The sequence below is a fragment of the Sinocyclocheilus rhinocerous genome, unplaced genomic scaffold, assembly GCF_001515625.1.
Source record: "Sinocyclocheilus rhinocerous isolate Xijiao unplaced genomic scaffold, SAMN03320098_v1.1 scaffold149, whole genome shotgun sequence".
Lineage (NCBI taxonomy): Eukaryota > Metazoa > Chordata > Actinopteri > Cypriniformes > Cyprinidae > Sinocyclocheilus > Sinocyclocheilus rhinocerous.
The window spans coordinates 34,956-55,595 of record NW_015654504.1 but is presented as its reverse complement, the minus strand read 5'-3'; the positions used below and the strand labels follow the sequence as shown (position 1 = coordinate 55,595).

The window sequence follows — 20,640 nt, the reverse complement described above, 5'->3', positions numbered from 1 at the left end:
AACGTTTTATGCGACGTGCAGCAAGTGTATGTTAGCTTATGTCCCGCCGGTTCATATGTACGCATCTAACCTCCGAACCACGCAGCAGATTCGTTCTGAATGAATCTCTTCCCAAATCTTCCCTCCCTAACATTTTCGTCTCGTTTTTATTCTTGGACGAAAATGTCAATAGATTTACGTCATAGTTTTTGTCATTCAAAAAGAGGTTTAGTTCGTTATCGTCTCGTTGTCGTCATTGAAAAAAATGTCATTGACGAATAATTTTCACTTAAATTAACACTGCCTAGCAGCCACATGCAACACCCTGGCAACCACCCAAAACACCATAGCAACTCTCCACAGTAGCCTTGATCACCTTGATCATGCTAAACAGGAGGAAAACACCTAGCAGCCACATAGAACACCCTGGCAACCACCCAAACACCATAGCAACTCCCTAGCAACCCCTGCAGCAAACCAGAAGATCACAAAGACACTCCCTTCATACCAAACAAGAGGAAAACACTTGGAAACAACCCCAAACACTCTAGCAACACCCTACCAACCACCCAAAACACCCTAGCAACGTCAGAACGTCAGAAGCGTTTGACTGTTGAATAGAGGTTTGCTGGCCGTCGCTGCTGTGCTCTGAATGTCACGAGTGCCACTAAACCATTAACCTTTACATTCTCAACACGCACATGTGGATATTCCTCCAGCTCACTCTTCTCTCAGCTCTCTGTCTGATGGATGGTTTTCTGCTGCTGTGTCATTAGCTCCTGTCCTGTTCTCATGCTGCTAATGCTCTTCAGTCTGAACACAGTATGTTAGTTTCATCTGTGATCGTTTGATGAATCTGTGTGAGGTTCCTGTGATTAAAGTATTCACACTGGCTTTTCCAAATAAAAACTGAACCTCTTTGAGCTAAAATATTTACTTGAAGCCCCCGAGATATTAAAGTTAATGTTTTAAAAATTTTACAACACACTCTGGTTAATGGTCATATGACATGCATAACTGTTTTTATTCAAAAATTAATTTTAATTGTACATTTTTGATTTAATAATTTTTTTAATATGGGTTTTATTTACAGTAAATGTTTTTTATTTAAATTATACATGTGATTTAATTGCTTTTTAGTGTTTTATTTGGATTTTTTTCTTTACATTTATTTTTATTTCATATCTATGATTTAACTGCTTATTTAGGTGTTTTGTTTTGATTGGTTTTTACATGTATTTTAAGATTACATTTTTATTATATAATTGCTTTTTAGTAAGTGTTTTATTTTGGATTTTTTTAATTTTACATGCATTTTAATTTTACATTTTTTATGATTTAATAGCTTTTTAATAGTTTTTTTTTTTTTTTTTTTAACCTTTATTTTAATTTCACATTTGTGATTTGTTTTTTTAGTGTCTTGTTTTAATTGTTTTTTTTTTCATAATTTTACTTCTTTATGATTTGATTAATTTTTAGCAAGTTTTTTTTTAATAATTTTTATTTTAAAATTATTGTAATTTGCATTTTTTGCATACTCAAATTATGAAAACCTGTGCGAAAACTCAAGATTTTCGTAAACGTTGTAAAGTGTAAAATACTAAAAAAAAAGTGAAAATTAAATGACTCCTACAGATCCTCATCCACTGCCTGAGTTAGTTAAATTTAGTTGACATTTATATCTACTTACCTGAATAATAATCTGGTTAATTATCGCAGACATCTGAAGGAAACTCTAGCGCCCCCTTGAGTCCTGTGACAGTAATGCACTTTAATGTCTGTGTTTCTTGTTTTAAAGCTGATTCTTGCTTTACAAACTCAAACACAAAGTGTCTCTCGTTCTGTTTCAGGGATTTTGCGTATGTGGCCCGTGACGAGAACACGCGTGTGTTGAAATGCCATGTGTTTCAATGTGACAGTCCCGCGGAAAGCGTCACCAGCAGCCTGAAGCAGATCTGCTCGAAGGTGAGGAGCGAGAATCGAGAAATAATCCACAGAGAACAATCCGCACACATTCACATTCACAGCAAACAAACACAAATGCTTTCATTCTGACAAATTGAATCACTGGTCGCATATTTATTATCAGGCTCATGAATATTTATGAGGATAGAGCCTCAGCAACCAATCATCTGTCCGGTTTCATCTGAAGCCCTTTCTGTGGGTCTGTGGAAAGATAAATGTGTCTTCTTGGGGAATTATGTGTGTTTACAGTATTTCTTTGCCATTGTGTGTGTGCGTGTGTTAGTATGCGCCGTCCATCCTCGCGTAAAGTTGCCCGCTCAGCTCGTCCCTCCTCAGGCTTTGATTAACATTGAGCTGAGATTTATTGGCTCCAGATTAACGACCTGCAGAGAGACTGACAGGAGGAACGCAGGCTGTTTTCCTCAGTCGTGTTCTTTGTTTTCTCAGATTATGGCTGATCGCAGGAGCGTCGGTCCGGTCGCTGGCTCCTCGTCTCAGATCAGCTCTGATGTTCCTCTGAGAGGTAAGAGCTTCACACTGACCTTCAGTCACATGACCAATCGAATCTCAGCGCTTTGATGATTGTGATCTTTAGCGCAGCGGTTCACAACCATTTTGAGGCGATATTTAAAGGCCATCCATGTTTTGCTGTAATGCAAAAATTTTTTGAAATGTATTCCTATCATAATTAAAATCCATAATCCCAGATTTCTTTTTCTAACATTTGCATTAGAGCATAAATTTGCTCATTTCCAAGTTTATACATAAAGTAATTAAGTAAAATAATTGTATTCCATTATTCCAGAAGTTTAACTGAATGTTCGTCAAGGTTAACACTTTTTATTTCCAATGAATTTACATAACTTTTCTAGTCATCTGTGATTACAGATTTTTTCATAAATATCAATTTTCTTTGTGGAACTGATACATTACAGCATAAAAGCTGATTTAGAATTGTATTTATAAAATAATTAAATAAAACAATTAAAAATTAAAATAATTAAATTCCATAATTCTAAAAGTTTAGTTGATGTTTGTTCAGGGTTTCAGATTTTTATTTTTATTTCTAGTCTTTTGTGATTGCATGGTTCTCTTTTGTTTTGTTTTATAAATAGCAATTTTTATATATATATATATATTTTAGTCATATATAGCAATTTCTACCTGCTAAAATATTTTAGAGCTTGACAGAACAAAACCTTTATATTCATTATAATCTTTTTTTCCCCCCCCTGTAATAACAAAAGTATAACTGGATGATCTACAGGGTCTACACTTTTTTCCAATGAATTTAAATGACTTTTCTTGTCTTTAGTGACAAAGCCATTTCAACCCAATAAAATATTTTAGAGCATTTATATCCATTATAAAGATTCCCATGATTTTTAAGACTATTAATTTCCATTTCTAGAAATCACACATTTAAAATTGCTTCATATATCCAGGTTTTCTCCAGAGCAGTGAAAATCCTGGTTCTTAAATAAAAAGGACAGTTTGTGAGGAAACAAATTAAAATAAGGAATAAGTCAGCTTATCTTAATGTTTAGTTGTTTTAGCATATTTCAAAGTTAGTAAAATGTAATTAATAGTTATTTTTTTAATAAATTCATATTTTGGTGCAGTTTATATTATATGAAACAAATTTTCAATCAATGTAAGCATAAACTGTTAGAACAGAAAGTTAAAATAATGAGAAGTAAATTCAGTTAGCGTGTCCAAACGTTTGACTGCTAATTCATTAAAACACACAGATGGCCTGAAATAAAACTGAAATGAGCAAAGCAACAAAATGATGCAAATCCCAATCAGTGATCTCAAATGGGTTTTTTTTGCACCCTAGCAGTTCATTAGTTTCAATGACACTGTGTTTTTGATTAAAGAAGAACTTAATGTGTATCTAAAGTACTGATTTCATGACCCAAATGCTTGTATTTCATAAACGCTGCTGCGGTCCACAGAGATGCATTGTTTTGTTGTAACATCCTGTCGCAACTTAAACGCATGAATATAAATAGACCTACGAGCTGTTTTTCCTCAGGTATATTAATCTGTTTTGATGTGAATATATACGTTGTGTGTGTGTGTTTCGAGGGTTGTAAATTCACGCTCCAGCAGTACAAGTCCATAAATAAAGCATTGGGCCGTGCTGGCCTCAGCAAACGCTCGCGCTTTATTGCATAAAGTCTGTAAATTCCTGCAATGATCAGTGAGATAATGAAAGCTGCAGTTCTGACCCATTAAAATGCAATTAAATCGCCCGTGTTACAGATCAGAGAATCACCGCCGCTGCTGCATTTACATCCGTCTCATCTCGATCACAGTTTACAGCAGCTTCAAACGCGGCTCACAGTGCAGGGTTTCTGGGCTCCTGAGGGACGCATTGCTCGGTTTTCATCATGCCAGAGTTTCCCGCTCTATATGAATGCATTTAGAGCGTTGATTCCCTCGCCGGCGCTCGGACCGATGAGTGAAATCTTCTGCGTGATGTTTCTCATCTGTGTGTTTCCTCAGTAGAGTTTCCAACACCAAAGACTGACCTACAACACAGTTTCCACGTGCTTTACCTGGGAATGACGTCAGTACTGCGACCTATAGGTAAATCACACACACTACAACTCTGTGAACTTTGAACAAAAACCAAGGGCGTCCTTACTAAATGAAGCATGATACTTATTTTGTGCCATTGACACTGCTATAGAACTGAATTGATTCAAAAATGAGCTGAATAACAACATTGTCTTCTGTAGAGCTGCTTTACAGCTGAAATTGAACTAGTTTCATAAATGATTAATTTTGAACACCATTAATTTCCTGTTTATCAATGTGAAGCTGCTTTGAAGCAATCTGTCTTGCATAAAGCATTACAGAAATAAATGGAACTAAAGATATGTAAATACAGAAAACCTCTATTGTAACTTTTCAGAGACTAAAATATGAAATTTAAAAATTACCTTACATTTTTATTGTCATTTCTATTGTATTACACATATATTTATGTTCAAAATTTACTGCACACACACACACACATTTGTTTCTGTGAATTGTGGGGACTTTCCACAGACTTCTTTTACTTTTATACTGACCAAACGATATTTTCTATCCCCTAACCCAACATTAACCCTAAACCTACCCCTTACAGAAAACCTGTTTGCATTCTTACACTTTCAGATAAACATAATTTACTATTTTTAATAATTCTTTTTTCCCTCATGGGGACCGTAGGCCAGTCCCCATAATGTAAAAAATTTCAGATTTTACTATCCTTGTGGGAACATTTGGTCACACACACACACACACACACACACACGATTACTTGTAGTAACTATTTGTACACTAAGGTGCAAATAGCTACAACTAAGTATTGATATTATCTGTTACTATTTGTATTTCATGTAAGTAGTTTTGCTATTTGTACTTCCCCTGCCTCTTTTTTGTCTGGTTCTGTTTCTCACAATTCTTTTCAGAGCTGCAACAGTCTAGTAATTCAGATCCAAAACACTAACAACCAAAAACAACCTTTGACAGATTTTTCTTTAGATGATTCTGAAGACGAATCTTAATTTCGAGTGAACTTTGAGTCACAAGTTCACAAGTATTTCATATTTTAGTGTTACAGTAACGGTTTTCTGTGTTTTACCTGACTTTAGTGTTTTTTAAGAGTGTTGATTTTTGGCAAATTGCATGGAAACCAATGGGGGAGTTGATATACTTGTAAGAAAATTTGTACAGCCTTTCCAAAACATTGAAACTTTGCATGCACATTCATGACCCTAAATGAGAAATAATCACAAAATTTCAAGAAATAAATAGTTTAACCAGTATTTCAAGCTGTTTGAATATCGAGTATTGGTCAAACTGAGCCCATTACAAAAGTTCTGACAAAATTTGTACAGCCTTTCCAAAACGCATCAGTGTGTTGAAACTTTAAATGCACATTCATAATCCAGAATGAAAAATATTCACCAAATTTCAAGACGAAATAAATAGTTTAACCAGTATTTCAAGCTGTTTGAATATCGAGTATGGGTCAAATTGAACCCAACACAAAAGTCTTATCAAAATTTGTACAGCCTTTCCAAAACACATCTGTGCGTCGAAACTTTGCATGCACATTCATGACCCTAAATGAGAAATACTCACCAAATTTCAAGACGAAATAAATAGTTAATCAGTATTTCAAGCTGTTTGAATATCGAGTATTGGTCAAACTGAGCCCATTACAAAAGTTCTGACAAAATTTGTACAGCCTTTCCAAAACGCATCAGTGTGTTGAAACTTTAAATGCACATTCATAATCCAGAATGAAAAATATTCACCAAATTTCAAGACGAAATAAATAGTTTAACCAGTATTTCAAGCTGTTTGAATATCGAGTATGGGTCAAATTGAACCCAACACAAAAGTCTTATCAAAATTTGTACAGCCTTTCCAAAACACATCTGTGCGTCGAAACTTTGCATGCACATTCATGACCCTAAATGAGAAATACTCACCAAATTTCAAGACGAAATAAATAGTTAATCAGTATTTCAAGCTGTTTGAATATCGAGTATTGGTCAAACTGAGCCCTACACAAAAGTTCTGACAAAATTTGTACAGCCTTTCCAAAACACATCTGTGTGTCAAAACTTTGCATGCACATTCATGACCCTAAATGAGAAATACTCACCAAATTTTAAAAAGAAATAATTTAACCAGTATTTCGAACTGTTTGAATATCAAGTGTGGGTCAGATTGACCCCAACACAATGGGAGAAAGCATGACGTTATTGGCTTTGCAACATGCACTTCTGAGACGAGTCTTGTGCACGTCTTGTACTGAATGTCTGCATTGAGTATATCCAAATTAGTCAAGTTAAATTTATTTAGCTTTTTTTTTTTTTTTTCCACATTGTTTGTTTCAAAGCAGCTTGACAGAAAGTAAATCAGTCACTCCTGAGCTTCATCTCTGTTTGGATGCTGACAGTCAGACTGATCACTAGGTTTTGGAGACAAACTAATTTCTACACCATTAGTTATTATAAACTTCGTCCTGTGTAACTGTAAGGAACTATAATGCTCTTCTCAACCGGTGTGTTTCAGGAATGGACATGATAAATGGAGCGATAGACAGTCTGATGTCCGCCGCAGGGAAAGAGGACTGGACCCCCGTCCTGCTCAACGTCGCTGACGCCACAATTACTGTCATCAAAGAAAAGGTGACGCATACTTTACATTTTTGTGACAATTTCTACTTTTTCTTCATTATTTTTCTACTGTTTGAATATCAAGTGTGGGTCAGATTGACCCCAACACAATGGGAGAAAGCATGACGTTATTGGCTTTGCAACATGCACTTCTGAGACGAGTCTTGTGCACGTCTTGTACTGAATGTCTGCATTGAGTATATCCAAATTAGTCAAGTTAAATTTATTTAGCTTTTTTTTTTTTTTTACAATACACATTGTTTCAAAGCAGCTTGACAGAAAGTAAATCAGTCACTCCTGAGCTTCATCTCTGTTTGGATGCTGACAGTCAGACTGATCACTAGGTTTTGGAGACAAACTAATTTCTACACCATTAGTTATTATAAACTTCGTCCTGTGTAACTGTAAGGAACTATAATGCTCTTCTCAACCGGTGTGTTTCAGGAATGGACATGATAAATGGAGCGATAGACAGTCTGATGTCCGCCGCAGGGAAAGAGGACTGGACCCCCGTCCTGCTCAACGTCGCTGACGCCACAATTACTGTCATCAAAGAAAAGGTGACGCATACTTTACATTTTTGTGACAATTTCTACTTTTTCTTCATTATTTTTCTGCCTTGAAACAGTTTGTGCATCAGACCACATAGATGAACATTTACAAACTAATCCTTGGTTTATGTTTGACTGATCATGAAATGTCATCTAGAGACAAAAAAATAAAAGAAATGTAATTTTGAATGGATACTGATTTAGACACTTCTTACATTTACATACTTAACAAGTAAACACATTTATCAAATAAATCATGCAAGTTCCAAAACTTTTTGCATTAACTTGAGAAACTTTGCATTCATTCTCTTTAGTGGCTCCTCAAAATACAGGCATGTACAAATACAAACATTTAGTGAGCTAACACAAATTTTAGGAATGCAAAATTTTAGTGAGTGAATGAAAACATTTTAAATACTTTTTACATTTACATTCTTAAATACTAACACATTTACCATATTCATCTAAAGAGACTTAAAAAAATAAAAAATTCTATCCAATCCCCTTTTAACAATATAAATGTATTGTATGCCTTTTCTAAACAACTTAATGTGTCCTTGCTAAAGAAAAGTATTCAGTGCTTTAAAAAAAAAAAAAAAAAACATGAGACGGGAGGAAAATAATTACATGATTTTTGTGAACAAACGCAAGGTTTCTTAAGCGTTTCTCAAAAACATTTTTTGAGCTAACACAAAGTTTGAGAGTGAATGCAAAATGTTTGTAAGTGAATGCAAAAGCTGTGTAACTAGGGCTGGACAATAATTCAATATCAATATGTATCGCGTCCTTCATGGGCGTGGGACGTGATGTCCATACGTTTGCGTTCATCATGGACACGGGAAACCAGCACTTCCAGTGTCACGTGTTCTGGTGCGAACCCAACGCGGGAAGCGTGTCGGAGGCCGTGCAGTCGGCCTGTGTGGTGAGTGACACAAATACATGTCACACGGAAATCACATGCTTCTCATTTAAGGAATATTACAGGTTAAATACAAATTTAAACGAGGTAAGGTGAAACGTTTTTGAGAAGGAAGACTTCACACAAAATTGTGGCCTAACACAAATTTAACGAGCAAGCCCGAAGTTTCTCGAGTAAATGTAAAACTGATCTAGATTCTTCTTATATTTGTTTTTTTAACTTAGATATAATTTGACATGTATGCCAAATCATTCATGCAAGTGTTTTGAAAACAAAAAGCTTTATGAAAACAAAAAAATATGAGCTTCAGTTTCTTGAGGGACCGCAAAAGTTGAGAACAAACAAACATTTCTCAATGGAATGAATGCAAAAGTTTCTTGAGCTAATGCAAACATTGGTTGCAAACAAATTCCAGTTTTCTTGTGTGAACAAACATTTTGTGAGTAAAAAGTTTCTTGAGAGAAAGCATGTAGTCACCTAACGGAAGTTTTGAGTGCAACAAACATTTTGTGAGCTTACAAAAGTTTTGTGCAAACACAAAGTGTTGTGAGGGAATGCAAAAGTTTGAGCAAATGCAAACATTAGGCTAGCTTACAAATGTTTTGTGAGTGAACATAAAGTTTGAGGCAGTGCACTTGTATCGAGAGCAAATGCATAGGTTTGGAGACCGAACAATTTGTTTACAAACGTTTTGTGTGCAAACAAGGTTTCTTGAGTAAACGCAAACATTGTGTGAGTTTTTAAAAGTTCTAAAAGTTTTTGGGTAACAATTTCTTAAGCGAAAGCAAACATTTTGAATTAACAAAAAAGTTTTGTGAGCGAAAGCTACTTTTTTGAGACTGAATGCAAAGGAGACATTATGTGAGCTAACATTTTGAGTTAAAAGTTTCGTGAGGAAAGGAAAAAATGAAATCGCATCATATGACCCCTTTAAAGTTTCTCAAGGGAACATTTTGTGAGTTGACAGGTTTTGTGTGCAAACGTTTCTCAAGGTAACGTAAAAGTTTTGCAAACTAAGTTTCTTGAGGGAACGCAAAATGTTTGCTAGCAAATGCAAAGTTTGAGTAAATGCAAACATTGTGTGAGTTAACAGTTTTTGGCTAATGCAAAAGGTAAATCAACAAACATTTTAAGAGTTAGCAAAAAGTTTTGTTAGTGAATGGAAACATTTCTTGAGGGAACACAAACGTTTGAGATCAAATGCAGTTTTACAAACTAGCAGTTTCTTGAGGGAACACAATTTTTGCAATTGAATGCAAAAGCATTGAAAGAATTTCTTAACTCTCAAAATGTTTGCATTCGCTTAAGAAATTTTGCGCTAGCCAAAAACTGTTAGCCAAAAGCTTTGTGTTCCCTCAAGCTTGCAAAACTTTTGTTTACGCACAAACGTTTTGTGTACCCCATCGAAACCTTTGCTCTCAAAACTTTTGTTCCGTTTAACAATTGAACTCACAAAATATCTCCTTAAACTTTGCATTGTCACAAAACATTCACAATCACTCAAGAAACTGTTTGTTCACAACTTTTTAGTTCATATATATATATATATATATATATATATAAAAAACTTCCTTCAAATGTATAAATGACATTAAACCAGATGTTTTTGTTCAGATGTCCAGCTAAAGATGCCAAAGTTAGTCAATCTGTTTTCTTTAAACGTTTATAGAACCTTTAGACAAAATGTATTAAAAAATTTTTTTTTGTTTAAAATCATATTTGCTCCATCAGGCTTTTATGGCTTGTAGTCGGATATAGTGAGAATATGCAGGAAAAAAACAGGTTTTATTCAGAGACTCAAAATGAGCAAAAATATGAATCTGCTGCAGATGCTGATATTTATATATTGCGATTCTGATGCTTGTAATGTAAATCAATGAGATATGTATAGCATTAGAGCAGATACTAACACAAAATAATCTAAATATCAGTCGTCGCTCTATATCTCCAGTAATCTGTCTCGGTAAAATGAGATTGAAATGCTCCAACGGGGATTTTCTGATCACACACACACACACACACACCACACACACCTTTAGTTAAACACTACAGCCTGAAAGAGTCCCTGCGCAAGTACGCAAACACAGACGTGAACGCTTGGGCAAATGTGTGCCTCTAAAACATGATTGATGGAGAATCAAGTAAAGCTGAGCTGCTTCAGTCCAGTAAGTGTTCATCTGGAGATATTACTGCAGTTATTCTGACCTTTACTTGATCAAAATCAGTCAAGATTTGACACGAGAAGCTGGACGTTTGTACAATTACACTAAGAGCTTTTACTGGATAAAAGATCTTCAACATTGTAAAATGTGGTCGAAATACATTGATTTAATGCTAAACGTTATTAAAAAAAGGTTAACAAATTACATAATTAACATTGAAATTTTACTTGATGATAAAACCGCTTCACAATATCAGTGTTGATTTAACCTTGATCATTCCCATTGAATAGCTGGTTGGATCCACTTCAGAAAACCCTCTTATTTTGGTGCCCTTTTGGTGTGTAACAGCCGCTTCATAATTGCATCAATTTTTTAATGGTAAAATAAAGTCCCTTGCTTATTTTTTTCATTAAGAAATCCCACATTGTGAAAGTAACCTTAAAAAAGCAACACCATCTAAAAACCATTTCTCCACCGTGACTCCTTGAGAAACCGTAGAGGAGTACGATTTACACTAACGCCCGCCGTAACGCCCTTTTGTAGCAGTGCTGAAGATGCAAAACCTACTTGCATTGCATTATGAACAGTGGAGCACAGTGATGCATGAACAGAGCTTGCTTTGCTAAGAGATTTTGCGTACTTGCGTAGAGGAATAGCTACATGAGGAATCCCTGCTAAAGTATAAGCGTCAGATATCAAACAAACACAGGAATGTTATTTTTCACAGAATGGTGTTTTAAACCAGATCGACCACTAAAGACACTCATTTTTACACCATATTAATGTATCATGTTGTGGAAATAAATTACATCAAAACAAACGTGTCTCTCCATGTTTTATTTGCATTTAAACTCGCGTGGCATTGCAAAATATGCATGTTTTGATGGCAGTGTTAGTTTAGTAACAATGAGTTAGTTATCTGGCATTAAAAAGTCGTACATTTTAAAAAAGCAAGTGAAATGCTGACTAATGCGTGTCAGAGCCACGGCCGCAGATGATTCAGTCTGTACGGCGTTTGGCTTCGAGGCAGAGCTGGTGTCGAGTTACGCCACTGCAGGTTTGTGTGGGCGGGGCTTGGCCGGGCAGGAAGGGCGTGGCTCCACCTCTGAGGAAGAAGACCGTCGCTTGACAACAGAACAGGAGGAAACGTGACGGTCGCCGGCCGAAGCACTTCCTGTCGGCCTTTGGGCGGAGCGGGAGGCGGGGAGGAGTGATGATCATTGGTGGAAACCGCAGCCGCGGCCAAACGAGTCAAACTAGAGAAAGGGGCGTGGCTGGGGGCGGAGCCTGTCCTGGAGAAACCGCTCTGAGAGGGACGTTGAGAACTAGATGGTTTATCTGTGGAGATACAGAAGTAAACAGGACATTTGGTGAGTTTTCCTGAGTAGTTTACTCTGGAAATAATGTTAGGATTACACCGTGTCCTAACTACACGCGACACCGCCATACGCGATAAAAGATATCTTTTCCATGTTAAATCTGAGGTTTTGTCCAAACCAGCCGCAAAGGCGACACGCGAAATTTCTATTTTAGATACGACAGTAGATAATTCTCAGGTGTTCATGTGCTTTATTCAAAGCGTGTCTAATGTGAGTTTGAATATCATTTTGCGTGACCTTATAGCCATACTGAAAGCAACAACAGATAGTTTACCTCAGATCTTGAAAATAAAGTAAAGCAAAGATATACATTTAAAAGTATGAACTCGCTGCGAACCAACGAGTGCTTTCCATAAAGATGGTATCAGTCACCATGTACATTTAATGATGTTAAAAAGGTTTGATATTTATGAATTAGATTATAAACTTATCCATTTCTTTGGGAGTGCAGAGCGCTTTAAGAGAGGCTCCGCCCACACACTCTTCTGATTGGTTGTGATATTTGATTGATTCTGTCGCGTCGCGTCTGGTGTGGACACCTAAATTGCTTGCTGCTGGAATCTAGTGGCGTCGTGTGTAGTTAGGACACTGTGTTAACAATTAAATCAAGCTAAATCTAATGTTATTGTGTGTATTTGTTAAACTGAAGTAACCGTAGTGTGCCGGACTCCGAGGCGACTGACTCAGTGTCGGCTCTGAGCTGCTTCCTTTCATCTCACGGTTCAGAAATTCCACCACGCGTGATTGGTCGCTCTGTGTGGCGTGTGGGCGTGTCTTCACAGAGCGTTTCTGATTGGCGGGTGCTCTGTGGGACCGTCGGCCTCGGCCTTCTTTCTTGATTGGCTGGAGGCCGTCTAACAGGCCTTTAGCCGCTGCGCGAGCGAGCACTTCTTGTGGCATTTCTATCACTTCTGGTTGAGGCTGTGCAGGAGACAAAGAAAAGAAAGAAAGGCTGAAGTGCATTTGAAACACAATTGTATCTGTTCCGAGGAGGCACTTTAGATAAACACATCTGACAAATGCATAAAATATATTTAAAAAAGCAGTTGAACGGAGGGGAACTTCTGTATTGTATTTTTAAAAATATTTTAGAGCTGTATTTTACAACTATATTTATATCACACACACACACACACACACACACAGTGTGAAATAAGGCTGGTCATCAAAGAAAGGGTGTTAAACAGAGAAGAACCAGAATAATGCAACATCCGAACCATAAACAACACGCACATAAACACATTCTCGTCTTTCTACCTCATGAACAATTTCAGCAGGACACAAATCATATGATGAAAACCGCAGCATTCGTTAATTAATTTGTCTTAATTTGTATTAAAAAGGCCAAAAGTTATTAATAATAATAATAATAATAGAGTCAAAAGTAATAGTTAAATAAAATGCTGAAAAAAAAAGTTTGAAAATCTTAAATTTTAAACATTTTAAAATGTATCTAAAAAGATTTAAAAATAATAATATAAAGAAATAAAAAAGAAAATGGTGAATCAGTCTAATTCTGTGGGGAAATGCTTTCTGAACTACTTCTGTACTGTATTTTTTGTTTTGTTTTAATTTTCTGCTACATTAAGAGTTACAAACATATAAAAAGGTCAAATTTATAATAATAATAATAACAATCTCAAAGAGGTTAAATAATAGTCAAGTATTTTGAAAATATGTACATTTTAAATGTTATTTTGCTGAAATTTGAGCTAATTTTTTTGTATATTTTAAAACACATTAAAAAGAAAAAAATAAGCTAAACTTTTCAAATTTTTCAGGAAAAACCCCCAACAATTCTCATAAGTTAGGTCTCTGTGAAGCATGTTGGATCAGTGTGTGTTTCTTCCCGGGTCACTGCTGTCTCAGCACCACACACACACACACACACACACTCTTACAGTGAATAATTCAGCTGGTGTGTGTGTGTGTTTGAGGATGTGAGGTTTTGCCCTGTTGATGCTAACACATGCAGACATGAGGGCTGAATTATTCAACATGTCCTGCCCTCTTCCTCCTCCTCCTCACACATTTATTGCCCGTCCTGTGTTTCTGATGCGGCTCTGGCCCCAGATTACGCTCATCATGACTGTCCTTCAGCTGAACGTGAGGTCACACACTGAAACAGAGCCGATCATCCGTCTGAACGCAGCTGCAGACTTTATTAGTCCCAGGTGCGACCGTACAGATGCATCGTAAAGCCGCGTGTTACGGGAGGAGGGTTATATTCCCACACACGTCTAATAGCCTTTAAGAGACCTTTTTAAGCGAAGCAAAATGATCTTTATTAGTGGCTTTTATTAGTCGTGGCAGGAAGGATATGGAGCTTGATGATGTTTTCCTGACTGTCAGCGCAGAACTAAATATGACGGATCGCTGTAATCTAACTCGGCGTATACATCGCGTCGTTTGCTGGAGTTTAACTCTGATCCAGCAGGAAGCTCTTCTCTTTCTCCGTCTCTCTGCGGTGTTATTTTTAGCTGCAGATGAAAGCAGAGGGAGGATTCCTCAACAGACACAGCAGGATTAGTCCATGAGAAACAAAGAGCGTCTCTATCGAACCCCAGAGAAACTCTTCCCAGCATGCTTTCAGCATCAGCTAGAAAAAACAACCAGCCTGAAAGAACCGTATCTGTTCCAGCTCACACACACTCGCTCTCTCCGTTTATATTATTATTTTTAATGATTATACGCGCACACACATAGAAAAATATACAGAAATCTGGCTCAAAAATATTTCAGGAAGATAAAACAAAATACACATTTTAAATATTTTCGTTATTTTACTACTATTTTTGGCTTAGTATAGTTAAGATCAAAATATAAATAGTTCAACATATATATGTTATATAGATTTACAAAGAAAGGGCTCGAAATATTTACAGACACAGCAGGATTAGTCCATGAGAAACAAAGAGCGTCTCTATCGAACCCCAGAGAAACTCTTCCCAGCATGCTTTCAGCATCAGCTAGAAAAAACAACCAGCCTGAAAGAACCGTATCTGTTCCAGCTCACACACACTCGCTCTCTCCGTTTATATTATTATTTTTAATGATTATACGCGCACACACATAGAAAAATATACAGAAATCTGGCTCAAAAATATTTCAGGAAGATAAAACAAAATACACATTTTAAATATTTTCGTTATTTTACTACTATTTTTGGCTTAGTATAGTTAAGATCAAAATATAAATAGTTCAACATATATATGTTATATAGATTTACAAAGAAAGGGCTCGAAATATTTCAGAAAGATAAACCAAAATAAAATAGATTTTAAATATTTGATATATTTTATTACTTTTTTTTTTTGATTAGTGTAGTAAAAAAAAAATAAATAAATAAAATAAAAATTGTATATAAAATCAAAATATAAAAAAAAATAAAATAATTGCCTACAAATATTTCAGGGAAAAAAACCCCCAACAAAAATATACTTTAGTACTATTTTTGGCTTAGTGTAGTTTTGAAATCAAAAATATATAAATTGTTCAAAATATATATATATATTAGTTAGATAAATAAATATAGAAAATTGGTTAAAAGATACTTACGGAAAATAAACTTTCCAATATTTACATATATATCTTAATATCTAATGTATCTAATATATTATATAAAATATCTAATATATTAAATATTAAATATATTTTAGGTACTTCACTAATGTTTTTGTGCATTTTTAATATCTAAATATAAAAATATTGTTCAAAATATATATATATATATATATATAAAAAACATCCCCCCCACAGTTTGACTGGTTCACCATTTCATACATTTTATGCATTTGTCAAATGTTTTTATATAGAGTGAGTGTTCAGAATATGTGTGTGTTCAATAAACGCATCAATAGTGATTGTCTAGGAACCACAAACAGCTCGATCAGAAATATAATAGAAAGTTTCCTCTCATTACAGAGATATTTGCTATAACGCACAGTGTATGATCAGATCTTTTCAATGGGCCTGAGCTTTTATTTTCTTATTTACTCATTATTTAATTACATTCTTCTATAAAACTATTAAAAAAATAAATAAAATGCAGAAATGCCAGATTTGTGTGATAACTGGGCACCACACGATGAATTAAATATATAAATATTTTAGTTATTTTACTACTGTTTTAGCTTGGTATAGTTAAGAACAAAATATAAATAATTCAAAATATACAAGTTATGTAGATTTACAAAAAAGGGGCTCGAACTATTTCAGAAACAAACAAAAAAAATATTTAAAATATTTTAGATATTTGATTGCTATTTTTTTATTAGTGTAGTTTTAAACAAAATATATTAGTGTTGTTCAAAATATATAAAAATACAAGGATTTGGCTACAAATATTTCAGGAAAAAATATTTTAGTACTATTTTTGGCTTAGTGTAGTTTTAAAATCAAAATATATAAATAGTTCAAAATATAAAAGTTATATAAATATACAAAATTGGTTAAAAGATACTCAAGAAAAATTAACTTTCCAATATTTACATAAATATTTTAAATATATTTTAGGTACTTTACTACTGTTTTTAGGATTGTGCATTTTTAATATCTAAATATAAAAATATTGTTCAAAATATATATTTTTAAGAAATGTTTCTCCCCCACAGTTTGACTGGTTCACAATTTCATACATGTTATGCATTTGTCACATGTTGATCTGATAGTGTCTAAAGGCATCAATAGTGATGGTCTAGGAACCACAAAAAGCTCGATCAGAAATAATCAGTTTCCTCTCATTACAGAGATACTTGCTATAATGCAGAGAGTATGACCAGATCCTTTTATTTTCTTCTTTACTCATCATTTAATTACATTCTTCTATAAAACTGTATTTTTAAAAATGCAGAAATGCCAGATTTGTGTGATAACTGCACACCACACAATGAATTATTACATGCAACATAATGAGATCATGTGACAGCAGTGTAACATACAACTGTCTGAAACATTTAAATCGCTGCATATTGCATAATTTTTAAAAATTATGTAGTATATAGTATACACACTACATAGTATGCAAGTATTCCATTCTGACATATTTTCCTTTCCATTTAACCACATTTCAAGTGCTTTCAAACACACAAATGAGGGTAAAACATGTAATTTGTTTTTAAATGCTGAACTAATGATTTTGTAATGATTCAAATCACACTCAGGGGCCGGACTGAGTTTATACTCATATGTGACCCTGCAGCACAAAAGCAGTGTTAAGTCGCTGGGGTATATTTGTAGCAATAGCCAACAATACATTGTATGGGTCAAAATGATTGATTTTTCTTTTATGCCAACAATTATTAGGATATTAGGTAAAGATCATGTTCCATAGGATATTTTGTAAATTTCCTACTGTAAATATATCAAAACTTAATTTTTGATTAGTAATATGCATTGCTAAGAACTTCATTTGGACAACTTTAAAGATGATTTTCTCAATATTTAGATTTTTTTGCACCCTCAGATTCCAGATTTTCAAATAGTTGTATCTCAGCCAAATATTGTCCTATCCTAACAAACCATACATCAATGGAAAGATTATTTATTCAGCTTTCAGATCATCTATAAATCTCAATTTCCAAAAATTGACCCTTATGACTGGTTTTGTGGTCCAGGGTCACATATATGTCCTCAACTCTCACTTTGTGTATATACTTGTGTAAATAATACTTGAGTATTTGGTTTTGGGCCGTCATGAGGGTCAGTAAGCGTTGTTTTTGGGAATGATAATGCTGATGTTCAGTACCTCTCGTGTGAGCAGCGCTAAAAAACAGCCATTACTATGATCTGATGCTTCCAGTCTGAAGAATCTGGCCTTCATCTCCTCTGTTTCCTCATCATCTTCAATGATAGAGTCCTGCAGGAGACTTGGAGAACTCAACCTGACACACACACACACGGTTATGTTATGGCTGGCACTGTGGTCAGTCAAGCAGGTTATAATAAAACAAAAGAAAAACAAAATAAACATTACTTCATTTTTGATTTCCTTCCTGTGAAATTCCAAACCACATTGATTTTGAACCACGAGCGTTTGTCCACTCATTCGTCCTTCTCTTAAGATCATTATGTTACACTTTATCCAATTGTATAATATAAATAAGTTAAATATGCTATTATAGACACAATATTGAGTGTTTTTGCTCTATTCTGCCAGTGAAAACAGTTCCAAACAGAGTCACAGCACAACTTTTGCGTCTCTGATAAACACAGTTCTGAACGATTCAGCGTTAAACGAATCAGGTGAGTCAATCATCCATTTGAGAAAGAAAACTGCATACTTCCCTACTATACAGACAGCAAAAAAGGGATGTGAACCAAGTAGTATGTCTAAATGTCTGAAGTGTGCATCTGATGGACACTTTATGGATTCGTGAAAGGCAGCGCAGCGATGCAACTGATTCTGGAAGATCACAACAATGACAACATGATGAATGAAGTATACCCAGATTACATTCATACGTCATAGAACACACTTGAATAGTCAGGCAGTAATTTTTTTTTTTTCCAAAAGAAGCACTGATTCAGAGAGTATGCGATTTCAGACGCAGCCAATCATCTGCTTCGCTCCTCAATGAATCAGCCGTTTGAAGGAAATGGTTGAGTGAATGACTCAATGACTCACTTAAGACAGTGACTTGTTTCATATTTAGAGTATAAATGATTTTTTCCCAACATTCCATTATTTCTATATTCAATATGTTTTATATTTAAACAGTGTTATGGAATCTCTGAGATGGATTAAACCATGCATGTAAACCTAAATGCCATTTCTGTACCATTTCTGCAGGGAAAAACTAGATTTTGCTGATATTGATTTTAGCCCTATAGAGTCTTATTATTCTAATTGCATTTACTGAATAAAATTTACATGAAAGGAGAAGAGGTTCAAAAAGTTGTCCTTATTAAGAGGGGGCAAATATTGCCCCTTAAAATGGAAAAAAGTTAATGTCCTTCACTGCTTACAGGTTTGGTATTTATTTTTTTATCCTGGCGTCACTGAATTCTGCAGAGTGTCATTTTGTCCTAAAAAAACGGTAGATTTTTCACACATGCAGCTCGCTTTACTGTATGTCTGTGCTGCGGTCTGCTTCTAATGCACTGAAAATACTGAGCACATCAGCTTCATTTTAACATCATTCAGTTTTTTTAGACAGAGGTTCACTTCATTTGCAAGTTGTTTTGGATAAAACGGTTTGCTGAATAATTAAATGTGCGTAATTAAAGCAGATTTCTAATGAGAAGTTTATGAAAACTGTTGCCAACTACACAAGAAAATGCGAGGCTCTTTCTTTAGTTTTTGCCAAAATAAAGGCCGGAAGATTTAAGCAATGCAATGTGAAAATGAAGAAATTAAAAGCGATATTACATCTGTAATATTACAAAACAAAATAACTGCATTTTAATGTAAAATAAAAAGGAAATGTCCACTTTTAACTGCTGATACAGTGTGGGAGAACTGGGTTCACTTTTTGAGTCAGTGAAAACCTATTAACAAATACACTCAAGTGTAAAAATCCTTCAAGAGGAAGTAGTTTATGAGCAAAACTGGAGTTAAAACAGATCACGGCTAGTTTGTAGATCTTGCTGGACATGAGATGCTGTTTCAATGCGAGCATGCATGCATCATGCATTTCAATTGCCTTTGCCTTCATCTCTCATAAGCAATAAGAAGTGATTTCCAGTGTTTCAGCAAGATTCACATTAGGGGTTTTTCTGGACCTCTGGATCTAACTAACTCACACAAAATAGACAGACAAAAGGGGGTGAAATAACATTACTGCAGATTAAATAAACACTGATTATGAGAGAGCTGATATTGTGTTTGAAGAAATTCCTTCAACACTCTCTACTCCTCATTGAACACTGAGCTTTATACTCAACAACAGCTGCTCACCGTCAGCTGATTGGAGCACAGGGAGAGAGGGGCGGGGCTAATTATCACTGCACACAGCTGATTGGTTAATCATGACTAGCTCAATCTTTCCATCCACTCAAACACACACACAATTTGGGTCATTATCGAAATTTGTTAAAACACGTCCCTTGACTTTTAAATATTCAAGAAACGCCATATTAAGGCATCAGTATTTAGTCTCACCAGTATTTAAATCATTACAAATGGTTTGATGCTATATTGGTTTTGCAGAAAAAATATTTTAATTTGTCAGATTCCCTTACACCACTTCTATTATGTTTTTGTTTTATTATTATTTATTAAATTACTTCTGTTTCAGAATAAAGCAGTATTTGATCATCAAATCACAAGTCTGCTTTAGGAAGAAGCTGTACATGACAAATAAAAAGCATGACACTTACAGATTATATATTCATAAACTGTTTATATAAATTTATTTAATTTATATTTATGTATAAAATATACACAATATAATAAAATACTAAATAACTTATATATAAATCTATTTAATGTATATTTATATATAAAATATACATAATATACATTTTATATAAATAAATTTGAAAAATATTAATAGAAAT

At 34.7% G+C, this 20,640-nt stretch overlaps 2 protein-coding genes across 2 annotated transcripts in view; one reads left to right on the top strand and one right to left on the bottom strand.

The window, feature by feature from the left end:
• Positions 1-7,779, top strand: part of LOC107717294 (amyloid beta A4 precursor protein-binding family B member 2-like) — a 31,770-nt gene extending 23,991 nt beyond the window's left edge. The window contains exons 9-15 of the mRNA XM_016523999.1: positions 1,830-1,944; positions 2,392-2,467; positions 4,456-4,539; positions 7,027-7,142; positions 7,226-7,250; positions 7,575-7,690; positions 7,759-7,779. Coding sequence (XP_016379485.1) covers positions 1,830-1,944; positions 2,392-2,467; positions 4,456-4,539; positions 7,027-7,142; positions 7,226-7,250; positions 7,575-7,690; positions 7,759-7,779 — 553 coding nt within the window. The remainder of the gene's footprint in view (positions 1-1,829; positions 1,945-2,391; positions 2,468-4,455; positions 4,540-7,026; positions 7,143-7,225; positions 7,251-7,574; positions 7,691-7,758) is intronic.
• Positions 7,780-10,856: 3,077 nt separating this feature from the next.
• Positions 10,857-20,640, bottom strand: part of LOC107717314 (putative methyltransferase NSUN7) — a 34,147-nt gene continuing 24,363 nt past the window's right edge. Inside the window, exons 4-6 of the mRNA XM_016524015.1 lie at positions 17,888-18,023; positions 12,795-13,062; positions 10,857-12,100 (exon numbers count right to left, since the gene is read on the bottom strand). Coding sequence (XP_016379501.1) covers positions 11,739-12,100; positions 12,795-13,062; positions 17,888-18,023 — 766 coding nt within the window. The 3' untranslated portion in view covers positions 10,857-11,738. The remainder of the gene's footprint in view (positions 12,101-12,794; positions 13,063-17,887; positions 18,024-20,640) is intronic.